Genomic DNA, 25,576 nt, shown 5'->3' with positions numbered 1-25,576 from the left:
AAAAAATACACCTCCGTGTAATGATTTTAAGAAAGGCATTCATGTTTATGGTTAGGTACATTTGTGCAATGATTGTGCTTTTTTTCGCAAATGCGCTTTTGTTAAATCATCACCCCTTGAAGAAGGCTGTTATTCGATGATAAATTAACAGGAAACGCATTGATTATATGCAACACAGGACAAGCTAGTTAACCTAGGAATATCATCAACCATGTGTAGTTAACTAGTGATTATGTTAAGATTGATTGATTGTTTTTTTATAAGATACGTTTTATGCTAGCTAGCAACTTACCTTGGCTCCTTGCTGCACTTGCGTAACAGGTGGTCAGCCTGCCACGTAGTCTCCTCGTGGATTGCAATGTGATCGGCCATAATCCGCGCACAAAAAGGCAGATTACCGATTGTTAGGAAAACTTTAAAATCGGCCCTAATTAAATCAGCCATGCCGATTAATCGGCCAACCACTAATCAAAACAAGCAATGTCCACAATTATCTTATCTAGGCTATATTTACTCTCATACATCAAATAGGTTGCCATACTAGAGTAAACATGGAAAGAAAAATCTAAAATATCACATAAACAAGCTAGGTTTATTGAAATGATACTCCTGTGATTTTGAAAGAAATTGACAGACAAGACCATCTAGCCTCTCTCTCTCCTATCACGAGGCTGATAAATGCCACATGTATTCTATTCAAATGCTGCTGCTTTAGCCCCACCGGGTCAGTCGCATGAGTCCCATTAGATTAGGCATGTGATTACATTACAGCCTAAAGGTCTAGAAACATATCTTACAGTCAGGCCCCTTCTGACAGCCTACACAACAGGAGAGATAACACTGGGTTAGTCAGTAGTACCTACTACACTACCAATAAGGGACATACTGGCAGGTCTGGAGTCAGCCCCGTTGCCTGTGTGGACTTCATACTCTAATCATTGGATGGTCTATTGATATCACTCTTTCTCACACACACACACACACACACAAAGACATGCACGCACACATGCATGCAGGTGCACACACACGCAGTCTTTCTTGTCCCTTTCTAATCTCCAAATTCTAATGATGTGGTCCTCATTCCGTACGCGTGAAATAACAGCCCTATACAGCTGTTCTTTAGGTTTCCGTCTACCTAGTACCTCATCAGTGGAACAACGTGTGCCTGTGCCATCTAACCTCAGAGACATTCTGACCAGCTACTGAGGCAGTAGACGCAAGACTCAGACACAGTTCCCTCTGGTTCGGCATTGATCGTCCTCTGCATAGACAGAGATTTATCCCTATAGTACTCTACTGCCAAGCCCACACAGACCCACACCCATCAAGTCCCATAATATCTCACAGAGACTGAACAGGATCTGGCTGATTTGTATTTAAAATCGGCAAATATTATGCCTTGTGCCGACATTTTATGATAAACTGATTACAGGAGCAGTATACGGTATCTAATAGGTATACCAAGTTCTAGTAGGGAGAGGCTAGGCTACTACTACCACCATTCCAGTTGGAAAAGCCTCAAAACCAAGGTAATGACTGAACACTACTCCCTATAAGAAAAAGAATAGTCATCTATGATGCAGTTTCCCAGCATGGTTGACAAGACCATGTTCATGCTCCCCCCTGCATACCACTATACTATCACGTTCTAGATCTATTGGAAACTTAGGCTAAATCCACCATGATCCTTCACTCTGTGGACTTTGTGATACACACTGAATACACCGAGTACATGCATTCACGCATGCACTGAACACACACACACACTTCTACCCAGGCCATGTCTGTAAGTGTAGACTCTTTATCTTGTCTCTAATCTTTTCCAATAAGCATTTTGACCAGAGCCCTAAGGGCCCTGTTCAAAAGTCCTGCACTACATACGGAATAGGGTGCCATTTGGGTGAATCAGTGAATCTAAAGAATGATTTAAATCACTAGAAGGTCTTTCCCTCCCTGTCACAGTGAATCTAAAGACGGATTTAAACCACTAGTAGGACTCTCCCTCCCTGTCACAGTGAACCTAAAGACTGATTTCAGCATATCGATTGTGCTACCAGGGCTGGTAAAACCCTGGAACGTGGTTATTCTAACTTCTGCGGCGCATATAAGGCCCTCCCCCGCCCTCCTTTCGGAAAAGCTGACCACGACTCCATTTGGTTGCTTCCAGCCTACAGACAGAGACTAAAACAAGAAGCTCAGGTCTGTTCAACGCTGGTTCGACCAATCTGATTCCACGCTTCAAGACTGCTTCGATCACGTGGATTGGGATATGTTCTGCATTGCGTCCAAAAACAACATTGACGAATACGCTGATTCGGTGAGCGAGTTCATTAGAAAGTGCATTGGCGATGTTATACCCACAGCAACGATTAAAACATTCCCAAACCAAAAACCGTGGATTGATGGCAGCATTCGCGCAAAACTGAAAGCGCGAACCACTGCTTTTAACCAAGGGAGGGTGACCGGAAACATGACCGAATACAAACAGTGTAGCTATTTCCTCCACAAGGCAATCAAACAAGCTAAGTGTCAGTATAGAGACAAAGTAGAGACGCAATTCAACGGCTCAGACACAAGAGTTATGTGGCAGGGTTTACAGTCAATCACGGATTACAAAAAGAAAACCAGCCCCGTCGCGGACCAGGATGTCTTGCTCCCAGACAGACTAAATAACTTTTTTGCTCGCTTTGAGGACAATACAGTGCCACTGACACGGCCCGCTACCAAAACCTACGTGCTCTCCTTCACTGCAGCCGAAGTGAGTAAAACAATTAAACGTGTTAACCCTCGCAAGGCTGCAGGCCCAGACGGCATCCCCAGCCGCGTCCTCAGAGCATGCGCAGACCAGCTGGCTGGTGTGTTTACGGACATATTCAATCAATCATTATCCCAGTCTGCTGTTCCCACATGCTTCAAGAGGGCCACCATTGTTCCTGTTCCCAAGAAAGCTAAGGTAACTGAGCTAAACGACTACCGCCCCGTAGCACTCACTTCCGTCATCATGAAGTGCTTTGAGAGACTAGTCAAGGCCCATATCACCTCCACCCTACCTGACACCCTAGACCCACTCCAATTTGTTTACTGCCCCAATAGGTCCACAGACGATGCAATCGCAACCACACTGCACACTGCCCTAACCCATCTGGACAAGAGGAATACCTATGTGAGAATGCTGTTCATCGATTACAGCTCAGCATTTAACACCATAGTACCCTCCAAACTAGTCATCAAGCTCGAGACCCTGGGTCTCGAACCCGCCCTGTGCAACTGGGTACTGGACTTTCTGACGGGCTGCCCCCAGGTGGTGAGGGTAGGTAACAACATCTCCACCCCGCTGATCCTCAACACTGGAGCCTCACAAGGGTGCGTTCTGAGCCCTCTCCTGTACTCCCTGTTCACCCACGACTGCGTGGCCATGCACGCCTCCAACTCAATCATTAAGTTTGCGGACGACACTACAGTGGTAGGCTTGATTACCAACAACGACGAGACGGCCTACAGGGAGGAGGTGAGGGCCCTCGGAGTGTGGTGTCAGGAAAATAACCCCACACTCAACGTCAACAAAACAAAGATGATGATTGTGGACTTCAGGAAACAGCAAGAGGGAGCACCCCGCTATCCACATCGACGGGACAGTAGTGGAGAGGGTAGTAGGTTTTAAGTTCCTCGGCGTACACATCACGGACAAACTGAATTGGTCCACCCACACAGACACCATTGTGAAGAAGGCGCAGCAGCGCCTCTTCAACCTCAGGAGGCTGAAGAAATTTGGCTTGTCACCAAAAGCACTCACAAACTTCTACAGATGCACAATCGAGAGCATCCTGTCGGGCTGTATCACCGCCTGGTACGGCAACTGCTCTGCCCACAACCGCAAGGCTCTCCAGAGGTTAGTGAGGTCTGCACAACGCATCACCGGGGACAAACTACCTGCCCTCCAGGACACCTACACCACCCGATGTCACAGGAAGGCCATAAAGATCATCAAGGACAACAACCACCCGAGCCATTACCTGTTCACCCCGCTATCATCCAGAAGGCGAGGTCAGTACAGGTGCATCAAAGCAGCGACCGAGAGACTGAAAAACAGCTTCTATCTCAAGGCCATCAGACTGTTTAACAGCCACCACTAACATTGAGTGGCTGCTGCCAACATACTGACTCAACTCCAGCCACATTAATAATGGAAATTGATGTACAAAATGTATCATTAGCCACTTTAAACAATGCTATATCAACTCTATATCATCTACTGCATCTTGCCATCTTTATGTAATACATGTATCACTGGCCACTTTAAACTATGCCACTTTATGTTTATATCCCCTACATTACTCATCTCATATGTATACTGTACAATATACCATCTACTGCATCTTGCCTATGCCGTTCTGTACCATCACTAATTCACATATCTTTATGTACATATTCTTTATCCCTTTACACTTGTGTGTATACGGTAGTAGTTGTGGAATTGTTAGGGTAGATTACTCGTTGGTTATTACTGCATTGTCGGAACTAGAAGCACAAGCATTTCGCTACACTCGCATTAACATCTGCTAACCATGTGTATGTGACAAATACAATTTGATTTGATTTGAAACCACTCGAAAACTCTCCCTCCCTGTCACAGTGAACCTGGAGACTGATTTAAACCACTAGAAGGACTCTCCCTCCCTGTCACAGTGAACCTGAAGACTGATTTAAACCACTAGTAGGACTCTCCCTCCCTGTCACAGTGAACCTGGAAACTGATTTAAACCACTAGAAGGATTCTCCCTCCCACTCACAGAGACACTTAACCACCGGCTTCAGTGAATCATCAGATGAATGTTGACTGAATAAAAATCGACATAAATCTTACCAATGTCTCTACAATGTCACCGTTGTTACAACCCCTCTCTCTTTCACACACACCCCACAGACACACACACACACAGTGATAAATGGTGAAGGATGCCTGTTGTGAATTTTTATTACCACATCCTCCCAGACGCTATTCTTTGCCTTTTTGTCCTTGTGGGCTTACAGGGCTCCCTGCCACACCCTTGTGTGTGTGTGTGTGTGTGTGTGTGTGTGTGTGTGTGTGTGTGTGTGTGTGTGTGTGTGTGTGTGTGTGTGTGTGTGTGTGTGTGTGTGTGTGTGTGTGTGTGTGTGTGTGTGTGTGTGTGTGTGTGTGTGTGTGTGTGTGTGTGTGTGTGTGTGTGTGGTGTCTTTACGAGCAGAGTGTCGGTGGCCGTCATGGAGGACACAGATGTGGAGCCAGCAACAGTAAAAACAGACCCATAAAGACACTGAAAAGAGTCCTTTACGAGGCCAGCACAGATGTGGAGCCAGCAACACATGCATTCAAATCACTGGAGCCATTAACTTCTATACTCCATCCCAGTCAATGTCATCCCATCTCAGCCTGACTCTCTCTGGGGTCTGCCCTTGGGTTCTTCTTATCTCAGACACCAAAGGGCACATCTCCAGAATCTGAGTGACTTCCTCTCCTTATTGATGTGAAAGAGCTGGATAAATGAAAGTAAAATCCCAGTAGACATCATCCACCATACTGCTTCATTTACCCTGTTTTCAAATCATGTTGATGAATGTAGTGTTTCATTTTTTTTTTTAAGAAAAAAAAGGTTTTCTTAAGGACTGAAACAGTCGGAATCATTTCTGGAATTTTCATATATGACAAGCAAAATGGCCACTACAGAAGTGAATGATTCCAACCAAATTATATCCACATTACTGAGCCATAAAAAGGCAACAATCAGTCCATGAACACTTTGTGATGACTTAACAGCTCCATTGACTTCCAGCAGTAAACTCAGCCTTCCCTCCTTCCCACCCCTCCCTATGGGCATAAGATAAACATTTCAGTAGAAACTTTACTATCTCAGGGCATCAGTGTTTAAACATAAAGTAGAAGACTTAAGTGGGAGCAAAGGGCAATGTTATGACTGAACCCTCATAGTAATCACAGCTTGAGGAAATGGCTGTGCTGGCAAAGTGATATGATTACTACAAGCTGAAGTATGAGGAAACAGGCCATAGAATATCTAATCATGGGTTAAGTAAAGCTGTGTGAAGGTCCATTCATCTTGGATGAAGATTTTTCAGGGGCAGGACAGGAAAACACAAAAGAGAACGAATATTCACCACACATACAGTACCAGTCAAAAGGTTGGACACACCTACTCCTTTTTGTTGATTTTTTACTATTTTCTACATTGTAGAATAATAGTGAAGACATCAAAACTATGAAATAACACATATGGAATCATGTAGTAACCAAAAAAAGTTAAATCAGAATATACAAATCAGAATATATTTTATATTCTTCAAAGTAGTCACCCTTTGCCTTCCATAACATCTTTGCACATGCTTGGCATTCTCTCAACCAGCTTCATGGGGTAGTCACCTGGAATGCATTTCAATTAACAGGTGTGCCTTCTTAAAAGTTAATTTGGGGAATTTCTTTCCTTCTTAATGCATTTAAGCCAATCAGTTGTGTTGTGATAAGGTATGGTTGGTATACAGAAGATAGCCCAATTTGGTAAACGACCAAGTCCATATTATGGCAAGAACAGCTCAAATAAGCAAAGAGAAACCACAGCCCATCATTACTTTAAGACATGGAGGTCAGTCAATCTGGACAATTTCAAGAACTTTGAAAGTTTCTTCAAGTGCAGTTGCAAAAACCATCTAGCGCTATGATGAAACTGGCTCTCATGAGGGCTGCCACAGGAAAGGAAGACCCAGAGTTACCTCTGCTGCAGAGGATAAATTCATTAGAGTTAACAGCTTCAGAAATGGGCAATTAACTGCACGTCAGATTGCAGCCCAAATAAACGCTTCACAGTTTTCAAGTAACATCAACTGTTCAGAGGAGACTCCGTGAATCAGGCCTTCATGGTCAAATTGCTGCAAAGAAACCATTACTATGGGACACCAATAAGAAGAGACTTAATTTGGCCAAGAAACACAAGCAATGGACATTAGACTGGTGGAAATTTGTCCTTTGGTCTGGAGTCCAAATTTGAGATTTTTGGTTCCAACCGCCGTTCTTTGTGAGACGCAGAGTCAGTGAACGGATGGCTCCCACCGGGAAGCATGGAGGAGGTGTGATAGGGCTTTGCTGGTGACACTGTCAGTGGTTTATTTAGAATTCAAGGCACACTTAACCATCATGGCTACCACAGCATTCTGCAGCGATACACTCCCACTAAGTCAGATATCAAAAGGATGAAAAAATCTACCCATCAACACAAAATGCCTTGCACTGACAAAGTCTCAAAACCAATACATTATTACATTTACACTACCAAAATTATGTGGACACCTGCTCGTCGAAACATCACATTCCAAAATCATGGTCATTATTATGGAGTTGGTCCCACCTTTGCTGCTATAAGAGTCTCCACTCTTCTGGGAAGGCTTTCCACTAGATGTTGGAACATTGCTGTGGAGACTTGCTTCCATTCAGCCACAAGAACCGATGCCCCCGCACATTGACTCTGTATCAGTACCCCCTGTATATAGTCTCGCAGTTGTTATTTTACTGCTGCTCTTTAATTACTTGTTACTTTTATCTCTTATTCTTATCTGTATTTTATTCAACTGCATTTTTGGTTAGGGGCTCGTAAGTAAGCATTTCAGTGTTGTATTCAGCGCGTGTGACTAATAAAATTTGATTTGAAGAACATTAGTGAGTTCGGGAACTAATGTTGGTTGATTAGACCCGGCTCACAGTCGGCGTTCCAATTCATCCCAAAGGTGTTTGATGGAGTTGAGGTCATGGCTCTGTGCAGGCCAGTCAAGTTCTTCCACACCGATCTCGACAAACTATTTCTGTATGGACCTCGCTTTGTGTATTAGGGCATTGTCATACTGAAACGGGAAAGGGCCTTCCACAAACTGTTGCCACAAAGTTGGAAGCACAGGATTGTCTAGAATATTTTTTGTATGTTGTAGCGTTAAGATTTCCCTTCACTGGAACTAAGGGGCCTAACCCGATACATGAAAAACAGCCCCAGACCATTATTCCTCCTCCACCAAACTCTGCAGTTGGCACTATGAATTGGGGCAGGAGAAATTTCATGAATTGACTTGTTGGAAGGGTGGCATCCTATGACGGTGCCACGTTGAAAGTCACTGAGCTCTTCACTGAGTATGGGATCCCAATATTTTTAATATATAGTGTATGTTCTGAAGTCTCAAAGATATGAGTTATGAGTCTGTGAAGAAAACATCTAACCACATTTGTTGAGCAAAGACCCAGACATTTGACTTTATACAAACAGACACACTGTTGTATAGAGATGCCAGAGGTGCTTTTCGGCATTAAAAAGAACAGTCAGTGTAGTGGTTCACGGTATATCGGTACCACAGCAATATCACAGTGCCAAAACAACACGATACCTATGACACCAACATTTTAGAATACCATAGTACAGTTTCATATGATACTACCGACTTTTTCAGCCCTACCGATCTAAAGAACCTGCTGGCGCCTGCTATAACATGTTTATAAAGTCAGTTGTGTTTATAAATTCAGTCGAATTTAAGTAACAGCCACTGGTCTCTTCTATGGGCAGAGCCAATAATAGAGCCAATAATATCCACTTCATCCCCTACCAGCCCTCAAAGCCAATTTATATTTGATCCGAAAATGTGGTCGGAGGCGCCGTATGGATGGTGTGACCCATTCGCGGAGCCTCATGAGCCATGCAGAAGTCAAATTGCAGAGCTCCGTACTGCATCGATGTGCGTCTCCAAAATGTTGTAACAATGCGGAGGGCTCCGTATAGCTCCAGAATGACCGTGCAGCGCCTTTCACTGACCTGCTTCTCTCGGTCTGCTCTTCATGTGCGTCTATTCCTCTGTCGGTTTAAAAATATACATAATGTAGGCGTGATTGCGAGCGGGGATGCAGACCCAGATGAGTCTTCTGTTGTTAGATTTGTACATGTATTACATTGGAGCAGCGTGAAAAGAGAGCAATGTTGATAGGCTACATTGTAACATTTCATTGCATGTTATACCCTAGAGCACAGGCCAGTCTGAGTAGACTACGCAAGTTTACTGTCCTGCAGCCTCATTGTCAGAGGTGGAAGAGTCTGTGTCACTAATTCTGTGACACAACATTTTGACATGTCTTCAGGATAAGAGCTGTGAAGATGCTGACCTCCTTCTCGTCAGTCATCAACACACTAAGGGATGGTTTCCTGGACCTGGATGATGTTTAGGCCTCCTCCTAGACTCCTCCTCCTGCTCTAGACAGAACGCTTATTCCTCACCGCATACGGAGTTTTAGGAAATGGGCCAATAGTGACCTGAATCCTGACACTTCATTCCCCAAACAATGAACCCTGTAATGTTCCTAGGAACCAGACAGAGTAACCAGGTGTTAGACTGAAGAAAGGTAATAATGTAACAGAGAATAAGCCCCTATTTGGCCCGGTTCCCAAAGTGCTCACTGTAACCCGATGCTCAGACAACTTTTAGATCCCTCATCACTGTGATGCATTGACCATGGAGGCAGGTAGCAGATAAACATGTTAACTTACATTCCAATGTTTTTTTTAATTAAACAGTGGGACGAAGGTTGGCATTCGTTTCTAAGGTATTATGTGATATTATAAAGGGACGGAGCATGGTTTAGACCTAGTCATTAAAATGGCATGTTATGGTTAGAAAGCACAGTGCTTCTGTCCTCTATCCTGGCTGTCTAGTGACCACCAAGCCCAGAGGAATGCAGAAGACTTCAGTTTCACAAGCTTTGTTTCCAGCACGCTCCACCCAAGGAGCCTTAACCCCCATGAGATTGAGTGATGGTACACATACACACGGACACCAACGTGTGCACACACACAAACGGATGCACTCACACACACGCGCGTGCACACACACGCTCGAAGCCTCGAACACACATTCACGAGCATGCACATACATACATACACACAGGCATGCAGACACACATATAAACGCATGCACACACACACTCCTACCCTTACCCCTGGGAGAGAGGAATGGTTTATAGTACTCCCACCCCCTCTAATCAAGAGTGATGGTGGTGCGTGGGTCATTGAGGCCAGATGAAAGCCATTTCCTCTCTAGTCTAACCAGAGTATGTGCAGTAGGCCTAGCGGAGAGACGTCTGATGCGCCAACAAACTGAACCAAAGACAAAAACCGTATGTTTCAATTCATTCTTATCTTCATCCATAATATAATAATACCAGGCCGTGTTTCTATCTCCGAGCATGTGTTATCAGTGTTATATGAAGCTAAGTCAACGTCCCCTCAGGAAGCTGAAGCTTCAATAATAACAGAAATACTAGAATACTACATCACCTGGTAACTTCTACCTCTGACCAGCAGTGAGATTAAGGTTAAAATCCAATAAAAGCAGTCGACACACACACACACACACACACACACACACCCACAAACCATGCACACACACACACCAGTGTGAATAAGCTGAGGGGTGCAAGATCTGTGTGTAATTGTTGGCTGTGATCCAGTGTTGTGGGTAAACTCTACAGGTTAATAAATGACCCAGTCTGTATAATTCTCACCTAGGGAGTTTCCTGCTGAATGGGAAGAGGATGTAGCTAACAAACGATCAGGGACACCGAGGGGTCATGTTAGAGAATGGAGGGTGAGGTTGTCTTTTCCTCTCTGGACTAATAATAAAGCAACTGAGGAAATAGCTATCAAGACACCACATACACACATACTTTCTCCTTTTTCCATTTCTCACACTGTGGGGTCCATGACCAGGACACACAGAGAGTGAGAGCGAGACCCATGTCTAACAGCATCAGGTCACACTGGACTGGTAGCATGAAAGATGGAGCTTCATAAAAAGGCCTTTTTTCTTTGTAAGAACGTCACTGGCCCAGCCAGTCTGGCTGAATCGGTGGACAACAGGGAATAGCTAGGCCTATTCTGACAACTCTTGGAGGAAAATGGTTTGTGCTACTTCATTATTCAAATCCAACACATTTCACCATTCAGTGTGCTTAAACGTTTGTCAAGCCAAGCTACGCCTGACTGGCCCTGTTGAATGCAGAGTCCGACCACTTGTAATCAAGCCTCATCTCCACTCAGAAACACTACCTCTGTACTGTGTGTGTTCTTCTACAGGGAGAGAGTGTGTGTGCGTTCTACTTCTTTTACAGGCACATGGTGGTTCAACTGGGCTTTATCTGTATATGAGGAACACCTAGAAACACAGCATGTCCGCACGCACAAACAGGGCTTTTTCTGTTTCGGAGGAATATCTAGAAACACAGCATGCACGCGCCCACAAACAGGGCTTTTTCTGTTTAGGAGGAATATCTAGAAACATAGCACGAACACCCGTGCACACACACAGTCTGAGGATGGAACACCTGGAGACGCTGTGATTATATGAGCCGGTTGCCTTAACTACGACCCCAGTTAGCCCAGAAGTTGCCACCTTTGACCTTAGCTGCATGATCACGACAGGGTGCCCAGGCCACGTGGCAATCACACACATATGCACAAACACACACAGGGTGGGCAGTTTAACCCCAGTAAGTCGAGGGGATGTCATGGCTAATAAGCGGACATCTGGTAGAGTTACGATCATTAGTACAGCTCCGAGTCTCGGACCAAACAAACCAATGAAATCAGACTCCCTATGTCTTAAAGTATACAAGCACTTTCATCTCCAAGATGTGAAGAAAAAGGACAAACAGAAGTTCTCTGTGTTCAGATAATGATTGATTCAAGAGGGAAGCATTGCAGAAATGAGTTGGAACCAATGCATACATTTGTTTTGCATGTGTACTATAATTCTACATCCTCTCATCAACTCAATTTATAGGCCTAACGCAATACTTCTCCAATTACGTTTTTTCTTCTTCATCTATTTGCATTTTATAAGGTAAATATATTGAGAACACAATATCATTTACAACGACGATGTTGAGAAGAGTTACATTGGATTGAATTACCCAATTGGAAGCTCCACATTCAAATTCAATACCACGACACTGACAGTGACGACATAGTCTCTTGTTGCCCTTGACAGTGGAGGATGAGGGTTAAATTGTGTTGGAGGACACAGGATACCTCATTACACCACAGGGCGACTCAACATTAATGTCTTACGTGCATATCCCTCCGCCTGGCTGTAGCCTCGTACCAGGAACTATATCCAGAGTGAGATGCCGTCCTAAATGACACCCTATTCCCTACATTATGCACTACTTTTGACGGGAGCCGTATGGGCCAAGAACAAAAGTAGTGCACTATAGGGAATAGAGTGCCATTTGGGACTCATATTAGCCTTCTCAATAATGCAGAGGCAGCTAACAGTCATTGTGATGGATGAGGGAAGCCTCTTATTTCACCTGAGGAAAAGAGTTGAACAACAACTAGGTTCTTCCATGACAAGGCTATTAGTATTATGACATAACAAGACTGATGAGAGTGCCACTCCCCCATAGTAGAATAACAGTATAGCCTAGGACATCTATTTGTATGGTGTCACCATTCTCTCAAAAGACCTTCCTTCCAACCTCATGCTTTACTTTACCACAATTGTTCAGGAACCTTCAGGACAAACATAGCTGTCCAATCATTCAATCATTCCAATAAAACACTCTACAGTTTCTACTCTTTGTATAAAAAATCTGTTCATGATTTCATAAGCCTTGAGGCTAGCCTGAGGCTATGAGAGAGAAAGAGCGAGACAGAGAGAGATGAGTGTTACTCCAGCGTAGGAGGTCAACTCCAGTACCAGGGGGGGTCCATTTCCAGAAAGACAAAACAGAGCCTGTTCATTCTCCAGTTCACACCATCCCTGTTTCCTCATTCCCTTAACACATCAATCCTTCACCCTCACCACCCACTGTCTCCCTCCACTCATCCCCTCCAAACACCCCTCCTCCTCAATCAGTCACCCAAACCCCTTCATCTCCTCACCCATTCCGTTCATCGTCCTCCTCTCTCCCCTCATTCTCCTCCTCTCCCCTCATCCAAACAGTGGTGGCACCAGTAAACCATCAGTCTTCTCCCCCCATTAGCACTGACACAGTGATAATCAGACAGACCGAATGAGGAAACTAACCCCGCCTTATAAATTACAGAGATGTGGTGATCGATTCTCACCTTTCCCTCTCTCTGTCGCTCTCTCTGGGCTAAACTTCTCCTAAAAGTTATAATAAGAGTTATGTTACTACCAGTAGATTAGCTAAACCCACCACTGCACTGAGGTTTACTGTCATCTCGAGCTCTCAATTAGAAAAGAGATGGGACTTTGTGTTAAACAAGGGTTAGGCCATATTCAAAGAGGGTTCTTGCTAGGGCTTTTGCGCAGTGTCTTAAGAAATGCCTAAGATAGGCTAATCAAATAGTTTGGTTAGCTGGTAACGTCATTACAAATCCTACCACCCAATTTCCTCCAGTGAATAGAAAGAGAACAGCCCTCTCAGTTAGGAAAATTGCATTCTAGTCACATTCAAAACGTAGGAAATTGTCTGGTTAAAAACTCCATAACAAATTATAACCTGGAAAAGGTCAGAGGGGGCATTTCCAAGTTGGAGCTGGCGTGTTGAAGTCAATGTCAAGGTCTTTCTCGGTGTCTGCTATAAAGGCATCAGGCTTATATAGTCCCTCACTGGCCATAAAATGAAAGGACATTAATCCTGAAGGACTGGGGTTGTTAGGGTGGCTCTGGTTGGCAGCCAATGGAGGACTGATTCACTGCTGACCGCCTTGTAGTGAAAAGGCAGTAAACCAACCTGCAGGGACTAATTTCCAAACAAATCACTATCGAGTAGAATCAGTCTGATCAGAAGGAAGAGAAGAGTGTGTGTGTGTTTGTGTGCACGTGTGTCTGTCAGTCTGCCTGTGTGTCACTATGCATTTATGCACGCCCATGTGTTCGTGTTTTTAGGGTGTGCATAACAATATCCTTGTCCCCCATGTGGTGAGTGTGTATGTGGGAGTTTGTTGTGAGTTGAAGCTCCACTCCATTGATCTACATGCTTGCGTGCATGTGGGAGGAGATGTTTTTGGGGGCAGCGGACTCTTTCCGTTGCGTTCCATCCAGTGAGGAAGTCCGCCTTGTGGAATGTATATTCACTAGGGGGTTTGGGGAGGCATCGGAGCTTACCAAGCAAGAGGGTCGAGGCACTCTTTCATTTTTTTATTTTTTTAACTCTAGCTGGTGACAGCATTTGAACTTCCGGATCCGGTGTTACATGCCTGTTTATAAATAGTAGCTAGCTGGCTACATGTCAGGCTAGTCTGGTCTATGCTTTACAACGCTACTTTTTAGCCACAGAAGATGAAGCAAACATGTCTCTCTATGAATGGCAATAGATTGAACTACTCAGGAGAATAAAAAATTGCTGACAAAATGGCGAGTTCATCCAATGAAGAGAATACACGAGCTGGAGAATACACGAGCTGGAGAATACACGAGCTGGAGAATACACGAGCTGGAGAATACACGAGCTGGAGAATACACGTCTGTTGTTCAACCTATGTGAAGCAATGATGAGGAAAGACATTTTCAATACTTTCGGATGTCGGATGCCAGATTTGACCACTTGCATCAGCGACTTCCCCCTAACCTCTAGCACGAGAGAACTCACAGCTTGACCGTCATTGCTTCAGGAAGGCTGTCTTTGACATGTTTTTTTTGCCAGTGGCAGCACACAGAAGTGTGCCACGCAATCTGGCATGTCCTGAAGGAGGATTTTGTTGCTTATCCCTCTGTGGCAAAAAATGGGCTTCACCATGGTCGACGTGAATGCATAGCCGAGAGGGAAATGCAGGAATCTTTTCCCGAAGCAAGTTGAGCTCCCAACTCATTACAGGCCATCTGCCACTACCAAGGTCAGAGAGCTTGCCGGGGACCCAAACACAGAGCCTATGTTTTCGTGGAAGATGAGGCATTCCCTCTGATGGTAAATCTAATGCGACCATATCCAGGTAACATACGCTTAATACATGTGACTGTACATATGTGAAAATTATTGCTTGGACATTGTAATTATATGCCTCACATAAATGTGATCTGGCATCCCAGTAAGAGGACGGGGGCCTATGTCCAAAGCATTGGCTGCACAGATGTTACAGTACACATTTGGCAGCCTTCATGTTCCTGTTCAATACTAATAGAAAAGCTTATTTTATTCAAAGATTCTTCTGGCTTTAATGGCGCCAAGAAGATCTACAACTATCACCATTCAATAGCCAGAAGAATTTCAGAGAACTGCTTTGGGATCCTTGCTTTGGGATCCTTGCTGCAAGATGGAGGATCCTGAGACGAGCCCTTTAGGTTGCCCCAGCTGTTCAAGTGCCTTTTCAGGATGCTGCGATCACGTGTTTGGGATCCTTGCTGCAAGATGGAGGATCCTGAGACGAGCCCTTTAGGTTGCCCCAGCTGTTCAAGTGCCTTTTCAGGATGCTGCGATCACGTGTGGTAGTCTACAGTAAATGTTGGAGTGTGGTTTGGAAAACGTGTGCACATACACTAAGTGTACAAAACATTAGGAACACCTTCAGAACAGTCGCTATTCGTCGGGGCATGGACTACAAGGTGTTGAAAGCGTTCCACAGCGATGCTGTCCCATGTTTATTCTAATACTTCCCACAGTTGTGTCAAGTTGGCTGGATGTTCTTTGTGTGGTGGACCATTCTTGATACACAGCAGTGTTGCAGTTCTTGACATAAACCGGTGCGCCTGGCACCTACTACCATAATCCATTCAAAGGCACTTGAATATTTTGTCTTGCCATTTACCCTCTGAAGGGCACACATACACAATACATGTCTCAATTGTCTCAAGTCTTACAAATCCTTTTTTAACCTGTCTTCTCCCCTTTATCGACACTGATTGAAAAGTTGTCTGGACTACGAGGGACCTCCGCCGACGACTCAATCTGCACCCATCGCATCATTGTCCATAACAAACAGGGTAGGCAGGGGTATTAAGGGTGTGCAACATTTATTTTCTGTTAAATAAATAACATTTTTTAGCAAAGAGTTTTTAGCAAAGATCTTTATCGAAAACGTGTTGTGATTGGAGCTCTGGATTTTCCACACTGCATTTTTTAAACAAAAATAGATGTGAGATGTGCTTTAGAAATAGCAACTTGGATGAAATATGACGATGTTTGCCTTTCCGTGCTTTGTATAGCCTACTTCTGAATATGGTGCAAATGTATGCTCAGATATGTCAACTTCATGTGAAGAAGCACAATGATTTTCGGCACCTGAACAGGTAAAATTATTTGTCCGCTGGGCATTTCATGAGTCGAATTTATCCCATTTTCTATCAGACATATGAGGATGAATATTACATATCATGTAAGGATATCTATTGAAATTATGAAAAAATAAATAAATACGGATACATAAATGATTAGGTGATGACTACTGATATGATACATTTCTAAAACTATATGTAAAATATATGGATCTGCCTAATTATAAAGGCTTAGATATGTCAGCATGTTGACACATACCCTTTCCAGAGTTAGAATATTAGACAAATATGTAAGCGGGTGCACACGCATCAGATGTGTGTCTTGAAAATATCTCACCCCAGATATCTCCCTGGACTCATATGGTTTTGCAACTCCGGGAGAAGAGGAATAGCAGAGCGGCATGCACAACTGCGTATGGGCTCATCTGGAAAAGAGAGGCTATGTGTAGCTAAAGAAGCAAATTCATATCAACCCATCATGTGTTGGCTAAATAGTATGCCCAATGTTGCAGTAATGTATCATCACCAGCCAATGTGATCACACTATCGCACGCTTTCTCTCCTATCAAACACCCACCAGTTATTTTGGCTGAAGACAGATGGCCTACTAGCAATTTGTAGTTGCATGCATATTAACCCATCATTTTCTTAGCTAAATAAGGGCCTTTAAATATTTACCTGTTAAGACAGGAAAAAAATATGAAATGGCAGTGTGCATTAGAGGCCATTGCGGGTCCCATATGGACCGGTTCAGAACGGATCCAAGGACAACTAGACCTGTTCCATATATACCTGATCGGATTCAGACTGGTCCGATCCAAGTGAGGGAAGCAGCAGAAAGTACATTTTTAAGCTACTTTATTAACCGGAGCTGATAAAGCGTGATGGGAGAAGAGGTAGAGAGAGGTGACACTTTAGCAGGGGCTGTGCTGTGTGTGTAGGCCACTGTGAGTGTGAGCAAGTGACATGGGGAACAAGGAGGGATAGACAGCAACTAACCAACCCGACTCACGCCATAGTAGACTAATAGCTGCCATAGCTAGGTTATTTATCATCCAATATGAATACATAGTAAATCAAATCAAATCAAATCAAATTTTATTTGTCACATACACATGGTTAGCAGATGTTAATGCGAGTGTAGCGAAATGCTTGTGCTTCTAGTTCCGACAATGCAGTAATAACGAATAAGTAATCTAACTAACAATTCCAAAAAAACTACTGTCTTATACACAGTGTAAAGGGATAAAGAATATGTACATAAGGATATATGAATGAGTGATGGTACAGAGCAGCATAGGCAAGATACAGTAGATGATATCGAGTACAGTATATACATATGAGATGAGTATGTAAACCAAGTGGCATAGTTAAAGTGGCTAGTGATACATGTATTACATAAGGATGCAGTCGATGATATAGAGTACAGTATCTACGTATGCATATGAGATGAATAATGTAGGGTAAGTAACATTATATAAGGTAGCATTGTTTAAAGTGGCTCGTGATATATTTACATCATTTCCCATCAATTCCCATTATTAAAGTGGCTGGAGTAGAGTCAGTGTCATTGACAGTGTGTTGGCAGTAGCCACTCAATGTTAGTGGTGGCTGTTTAACAGTCTGATGGCCTTGAGATAGAAGCTGTTTTTCAGTCTCTCGGTCCCAGCTTTGATGCACCTGTACTGACCTCGCCTTCTGGATGACAGCGGGGTGAACAGGCAGTGGCTCGGGTGGTTGATGTCCTTGATGATCTTTATGGCCTTCCTGTAGCATCGGGTGGTGTAGGTGTCCTGGAGGGCAGGTAGTTTGCCCCCGGTGATGCGTTGTGCAGACCTCACTACCCTCTGGAGAGCCTTACGGTTGAGGGCGGTGCAGTTGCCATACCAGGCAGTGATACAGCCCGCCAGGATGCTCTCGATTGTGCATCTGTAGAAGTTTGTGAGTGCTTTTGGTGACAAGCCGAATTTCTTCAGCCTCCTGAGGTTGAAGAGGCGCTGCTGCGCCTTCCTCACGATGCTGTCTGTGTGAGTGGACCAATTCAGTTTGTCTGTGATGTGTATGCCGAGGAACTTAAAACTTGCTACCCTCTCCACTACTGTTCCATCGATGTGGATGGGGGTGTTCCCTCTGCTGTTTCCTGAAGTCCACAATCATCTCCTTAGTTTTGTTGACGTTGAGTGTGAGGTTATTTTCCTGACACCACACTCCGAGGGCCCTCACCTCCTCCCTGTAGGCCGTCTCGTCGTTGTTGGTAATCAAGCCTACCACTGTTGTGTCGTCCGCAAACTTGATGATTGAGTTGGAGGCGTGCATGGCCATGCAGTCGTGGGTGAACAGGGAGTACAGGAGAGGGCTCAGAACGCACCCTTGTGGGGCCCCAGTGTTGAGGATCAGCGGGGAGGAGATGTTGTTGCCTACCCTCACCACCTGGGGGCGGCCCGTCAGGAAGTCCAGAACCCAGTTGCACAGGGCGGGGTCGAGACCCAGGGTCTCGAGCTTGATGACGAGCTTGGAGGGTACTATGGTGTTGAATGCCGAGCTGTAGTCGATGAACAGCTTTCTCACATAGGTATTCCTCTTGTCCAGATGGGTTAGGGCAGTGTGCAGTGTGGTTGAGATTGCATCGGCTGTGGACCTATTTGGGCGGTAAGCAAATTGGAGTGGGTCTAGGGTGTCAGGTAGGGTGGAGGTGATATGGTCCTTGACTAGTCTCTCAAAGCACTTCATGATGACGGATGTGAGTGCTACGGGGCGGTAGTCGTTTAGCTCAGTTACCTTAGCTTTCTTGGGAACAGGAACAATGGTGGCCCTCTTGAAGCATGTGGGAACAGCAGACTGGTATAGGGATTGATTGAATATGTCCGTAAACACACTGGCCAGCTGGTCTGCGCATGCTCTGAGGGCGCGGCTGGGGATGCCGTCTGGGCCTGCAGCCTTGCGAGGGTTAACACGTTTAAATGTCTTACTCACTTCGGCTGCAGTGAAGGAGAGACCGCATGTTTTCGTTGCAGGCCGTGTCAGTGGCACTGTATTGTCCTCAAAGCGGGCAAAAAGTTCTTTAGTCTGCCTGGGAGCAAGACATCCTGGTCCGTGACTGGGCTGGGTTTCTTCCTGTAGTCCGTGATTGACTGTAGACCCTGCCACATGCCTCTTGTGTCTGAGCCGTTGAATTGAGATTCTACTTTGTCTCTGTACTGGCGCTTAGCTTGTTTGATAGCCTTGCGGAGGGAATAGCTGCACTGTTTGTATTCAGTCATGTTACCAGACACCTTGCCCTGATTAAAAGCAGTGGTTCGTGCCTTCAGTTTCACACAAATGCTGCCATCAATCCAAGGTTTCTGGTTAGGGAATGTTTTAATCGTTGCTATGGGAACGACATCTTCAACGCACGTTCTAATGAACTTGCACACCGAATCAGCGTATTCGTCAATGTTGTTGTCTGACGCAATACGAAACATCTCCCAGTCCACGTGATGGAAGCAGTCTTAGAGTGTGGAGTCAGCTTGGTCGGACCAGCGTTGGACAGACCTCAGCGTGGGAGCCTCTTGTTTTAGTTTCTGTCTGTAGGCAGGGATCAACAAAATGGAGTCGTGGTCAGCTTTTCCGAAAGGGGGCAGGGCAGGGCCTTATATGCGTCGCGGAAGTTAGAGTAACAATGATCCAGGGTCTTTCCACCCCTGGTTGCGCAATCGATATGCTGATAAAATTTAGGGAGTCTTGTTTTCAGATTAGCCTTGTTAAAATCCCCAGCTACAATGAATGCAGCCTCCGGATAAATCGTTTCCAGTTTGCAGAGAGTTAAATAAAGTTCGTTCAGAGCCATCGATGTGTCTGCTTGGGGGGGGGATATATACGGCTGTGATTATAATCGAAGAGAATTCTCTTGGTAGATAATGCGGTCTACATTTGATTGTGAGGAATTCTAAATCAGGTGAACAGAAGGATTTGAGTTCCTGTATGTATCTGTCATCACACCATGTCACGTTAGTCATAAGGCATACGCCCCCGCCCCTCTTCTTACCAGAAAGATGTTCGTTTCTGTCGGCGCGATGCGTGGAGAAACCCGCTGGCTGCACCGCTTCGGATAGCGTCTCTCCGGTTAGCCATGTTTCCGTGAAGCAGAGAACGTTGCAGTCTCTGATGTCCCTCTGGAATGCTACCCTTGCTCGGATTTCATCAACCTTGTTGTCAAGAGACTGGACATTGGCGAGAAGAATGCTAGGGAGTGGTGCACGGTGTGCCCGTCTCCGGAGTCTGACCAGAAGACAGCTTCGTTTTCTTCTTTTTCTGAGTCGTTTTTTTGGGTCTCTGCATGTAATCCACTCCGTTACACTGGTTGTAAGGCAGAACACAGGATCCGCATCGCGAAAAACATATTCTTGGTCGTACTGATGGTGAGTTGACGCTGATCTTATATTCAGTAGTTCTTCTCGGCTGTATGTAATGAAACCTAAGATGACCTGGGGTACTAGTGTAAGAAATAACACGTAAAAAAAAACAAAAAACTGCATAGTTTCCTAGGAACGCGAAGCGAGGCGGCCATCTCTGTCGGCGCCGGAAGTACCGGTAGTTACCTGTCTTGAGCGCATCAAACCGGGAGAAGCTAGCTAAGCTAGCTAGCTAGGCCTACAGCTACAAACAACAACTCAGAATATAAAGTAGCAACCTACCTGTTAGGATACAGCGACCAAGAGCTATCATTCTTCTTTAACTTTTAATTCCATCATTTTAATTTCATCTTCCATTGATTAGATATTTCCTAACTTTTGCCCCACATGAAGGCTCTATGACTGTAACAACTGCTCCCACGTGGCGCATCTCAGTGCAAGAGGCAATACTACAGTCCCTGGTTCGAATTCAGGCTGAATCACATCCGGCCGTGATTGGGAGTCCCATAGGGCGGCGCACATTAGGCCCAGCGTCGTCCGGGTTTGGCCGTCATTGTAAATAAGAATATGTTCTTAACTGACTTTCCTAGTTAAATAAAGATTAAATTATTGAAAAAATTAAATTCCTCTTTGATGCCTTATGATTGGACGACAACAACAACACTGTGAAAAGCAAAGAGCAGCAACATAAATAACAATTTCTCTCCCCCTCTCCAGTTAGCAGTGAAGTTTGGATCTGTATGGGTTCTTCCGAACAAGTCAGTTAAAATGACACATACAGAGAAGAGTGACAATCAGATCAGATCTGACTCATGACATAAATTAGAATTCTGCATCTGGACCTGCTCAGGTCCCAGAAATTTGGGTACAGGTGGATCCGTGAAGACCTCTAGTGTGCATTCCCCGGGCTAGGTGCCATAGAATTTCAGTGACAATAGACTAGAAAAGCACAAGGACAGAACTACATACATTTTAAGCATTTCCTTTAAGCTTTGAGAGTGATAAGGACAAATTTAATGTCAGACAACAACAGAATGTTCATTTATTTAATGCGTGCCAAAGCTGGTGAAAGGGGAAGTTTTATACTGAGGCATTGGCAGGACGTTTAAACATATTAGCATATTCATGCCTCAGTTGGCCAAAATAAAAGTACAGGCGTTGTTACTGGCAATACCATTAAGATATACAGAAAAAGGCGGCAAAAGGTTGACATGGTAAAGTTGGTAGATTTTCGTCATGGCAGGGATATTTATGACAGGGATATTTCTCTCTATTTCTGTCCTATAACCTGATCATACCATAATTGGGTCCACACAGAGGTGTCATTTACACTTACTATACAACCCATGAGATCATGTCATACATATATGGATGTTCAAAACACCATGCACAATATAGCTACCTGAAAATGATTTTTTTAAATATAGCTTTCTGAAAGTAATAAGAGAGAGAGAAGCCTATTTAAGGTTGTACAGAAATTTGTAAACAGGCTTTGACAAACATACAGAATGTTTCAACGTGAAAGATGACACTGATTGGTCAGTCAAAAGTCTGTAGAAGACTACCAGACAATGTTTTTTAGCAAGCGGACGTTTATTGGACATCATGGCTGAAGCTTTGTGACAAATACAATAGATAGTTTACCAATCACATAAATTAAACAGGCATAGGTACCCATAGCCGCGTGAAGTAGGGGTGCTGAGGGTGCTTGCAGCACCCCCTAAAAAATAAGAATAAAATATATATATAAACACTTTTGTTTTTTTAATCAATATTTTTCCACAAAAGTAGTGCACTGGGCCTATACTAGTATTAGCGGACCAATATAGATCGCAGCATCCCCACCCCCAAACTTCATGCAGCAATGAGGGTACCCAACTAAAGGTAGTTAGCACCTATTGGTTTTTTTCTTTAGCGCCTATTGATGAATGCATCTACTTCCTGGGAAATTTTATTAAGAGCCTTGACACTTGCTGTAAACATGAACACGCAACGCTTGATGTACAGTTTTTTAAACATAAGGAACATATATTTCATATCAGGCAGAAATAATTTTCACACAAAAAAATACGAGTTCGACTACCATTATGAAAGCGGAATAAATTAGCTTGCGCCAAACACCTGTGTGTAAGCTAACTCGAGAAGTGTCGTTTGGTCAAATGGAGGCACCCATAGCTGTATGGAACTGTGAAAAACTGCTACAGTAAGTGTATTTTGAGTGATGTATTGTTGTCTCTACCTTCTTGCCCTTTGTTCTGTTGTTTGTGCCATGTTGTGCTGCTGCCATGCTGTGTTATGTCTTGCTGCCATGCTATGTTGTTGTCTTAGTTCTCTCTTTATTGTGGTGTCTCTCTTGTCGTGATGTGTGTTGTCCTATATTTTTATTTTATTATATTTATTTTTATTCCCAGCCCCGTCCCCGCAGGAGGCTTTTTGCCTTTTGGTAGGCCATCATTGTAAATATGTGTTCTTAATGAACTGACCTGTCTAGTTAAATCAAAAAATATTTTAAGGATTCTTTTTCGTTGATGAAAGTGCCATATACTGTATGTTTCGAAAGGCGTATCGCAAGCGATGATGATTGACGTTTCGAAACATTAAAACACAGCTTCGGGATTGTAGTTCACATGAGCCAGTCGTGGGAGAAACTAATCGCTGAAACTGTAGGGAGAAGGCAGAATACCGCCTGTTGATCACTCGCCCATTGACAGTTGCTCAGGCTTTTATTTTCATTAGCCTACATCTCGAGGCTGAGTGCTGTGTAAAACAAAGTATTTTCCAAAGAGTCCCTATATAAATTCTGGAGAGTAGGGACTCAAGTCAATACTTATCAATGGGGTTAGATAATTTTCTTATGGAAGAAAATCATCATTTATTGTGCGCCATGATGGCAATGGCCATTCATATATATTTTGTTGCACAGGCAACATGTTCTCATATGTAATCTAAAAAATAATCAAACAAAGTATAAATAGTAATGGTAGAATAATAATTCCGGCACATACCCACTGCTTTGATGACAAACCCTTTGGGTGACCTCAGCGCTCTGCGCATCCAAGCTTCCCTCAACACCTCCAGGTTGTTGGCATTCCCATGGACGAAAAGGACCAAATTCTCCATCCATCCGTGGAAATAAACTTCAGCTACCGCTTTCACAAGTCTTTTGTTCCAAAAACTGCGCAGATTTTGCGCTTTGAAATCCGTAAAAATCTCCTGACCACTCGCACTGTTCACGTTGTATTTCCCTCCACCGGTGATTATCGAGCTCTCCTCTTCCTTGCAGAAGACCAGCGCGAGCGAGGCGGTCGACAGTTGGACGATCCGCTGTTGTTGTGACATTTTTGTTATCGCCGATTCGCTCGATTCTAGGAAAAATATCATGCTACAGACATCATCACACAACGAAGCACGTATTTCCCACCCTAAATACCCTTGGAACGCTAGAATTTGTAAAATATTCCGACAGTGTTCGTCGGAGCTGTGCCAAGTGATCTGAGCGGAGCGCAGACTGTGGTAGTTTCTCCTGCTTCCAAGGTAACCAGTGGTGAATCTGGCAGAGGAGGCGGAGGGATCAGCTAGTTGTGACAGGGCCAATAAAAGTAGTCTTAGGTTGGCTATTGAAGTGCAATTCAACTGGAAGTGCAATTCAACTGGAACTTGACAGACAGGTGCGAATCTCGATTTTTACCTATATAATGTCTATGGCTTTTACGCATTGGCATAATAATAATGCGCATATTATGTAGGCTAAGGCTGTCCTTATACAAGAGAGCGCTCTAAACCCAAATACACTTGCCATGTTGCCTATAATACACCTCTTACAATGTAATTATTTAACACATGTTACACAATAGCACATTAATGTCTAATAAGAGCTGGTATCAAAATCATATTCTGGATGACATTGAAATTGGGCCTACCAAGGGTTTTTTCTGAAGTCAATAATATTCAACAGTTCTTAGTCATTTAATTGTGTAGGCTCCATAATAATATCATGAATGCAAGACTTTATGCAAGAAGAGATATGTACAAATGCCCTTGCTCACAGAACACATAACACAGATCTTGTTTGTTCAGAATACATCAGTAGTGCAGGGTAAGGTTTGGCAACAGACCAGCTCCAATGCTTCCTTGTAAAACACTTGGTTCCTGTTCAATGTTTTTCTTATAAATGGTTGCTACATCAGAAAGAACATGGGATAGCTCAGAGCCAGGCTTGAAAGCAACTTTTGTTGAAGGCTAGGTCCTCTACATAAGAATAAACTCACTAGACTGCTGCTCGGGGTTACTTGCTTCCAACAGACAAATAATTTGATTCCGATAAGAACATTTTTGCAAAATGGTGCCATAGTTCTTTAGTTTTGCTACATGGAACGTACATGCAATGTCACAGGTTACAAGAAAAACTAACTCAGGGCTCTAATAAAAGTTTGGTAACCAGTGCCCTATATAGATACTGTAGCTACAATGAGAACCATTCCCTCCCACATGCTTTTACTACAGACACCCCCATTAGGCCAGGCTTAGGCCAGGCTCCAACTTTAAGCAGGCCCAGTCAGAGCCACAGATAGACAGATATTATATCAGTCTTAGAGAGCCCCTAAGGTCTGTCTATAGTTTCAGGGGCACTCAGAGCCCTGTAGAAGTAAAGGGGCCACCCTGACTAGCGGTGGTATTAAGCTCAGTGCTGGAACAGGATATTGTGTTTCCTCTGTACATGAAAAGGATACATCACCCAAGCTACACTTGATGAATTATGTGCTGTGTTTTACCCGCGGAGGAGGAAGGGGATGTGAGGGGAGGGGAGAGGAGTGCAGTTACAAGGCAAAGGCATATGGGGTTGGCAGAGAGATATTTTGTGGTGGCCTATACCAGAAAACTAATGCCTACTTTTGCTAACGCTTTATTTTACTGTCTGTTGTTCACCTAGTTTCCAG

General features: G+C 44.0%; 1 protein-coding gene across 1 annotated transcript in view; it reads right to left on the bottom strand.

Moving 5' to 3' along the window:
• Positions 1–24,185, bottom strand: part of LOC112256389 (storkhead-box protein 1) — a 50,764-nt gene extending 26,579 nt beyond the window's left edge. The window contains exon 1 of the mRNA XM_042325331.1: positions 23,645–24,185. Within this exon, the coding sequence (XP_042181265.1) occupies positions 23,645–24,020 (376 nt within the window). The 5' untranslated portion in view covers positions 24,021–24,185. The remainder of the gene's footprint in view (positions 1–23,644) is intronic.
• Positions 24,186–25,576: the final 1,391 nt, after the last annotated feature.

This window comes from Oncorhynchus tshawytscha, linkage group LG01, assembly GCF_018296145.1.
Source record: "Oncorhynchus tshawytscha isolate Ot180627B linkage group LG01, Otsh_v2.0, whole genome shotgun sequence".
NCBI lineage: Eukaryota > Metazoa > Chordata > Actinopteri > Salmoniformes > Salmonidae > Oncorhynchus > Oncorhynchus tshawytscha.
This window is presented reverse-complemented; position numbering and strand designations above follow the sequence as displayed.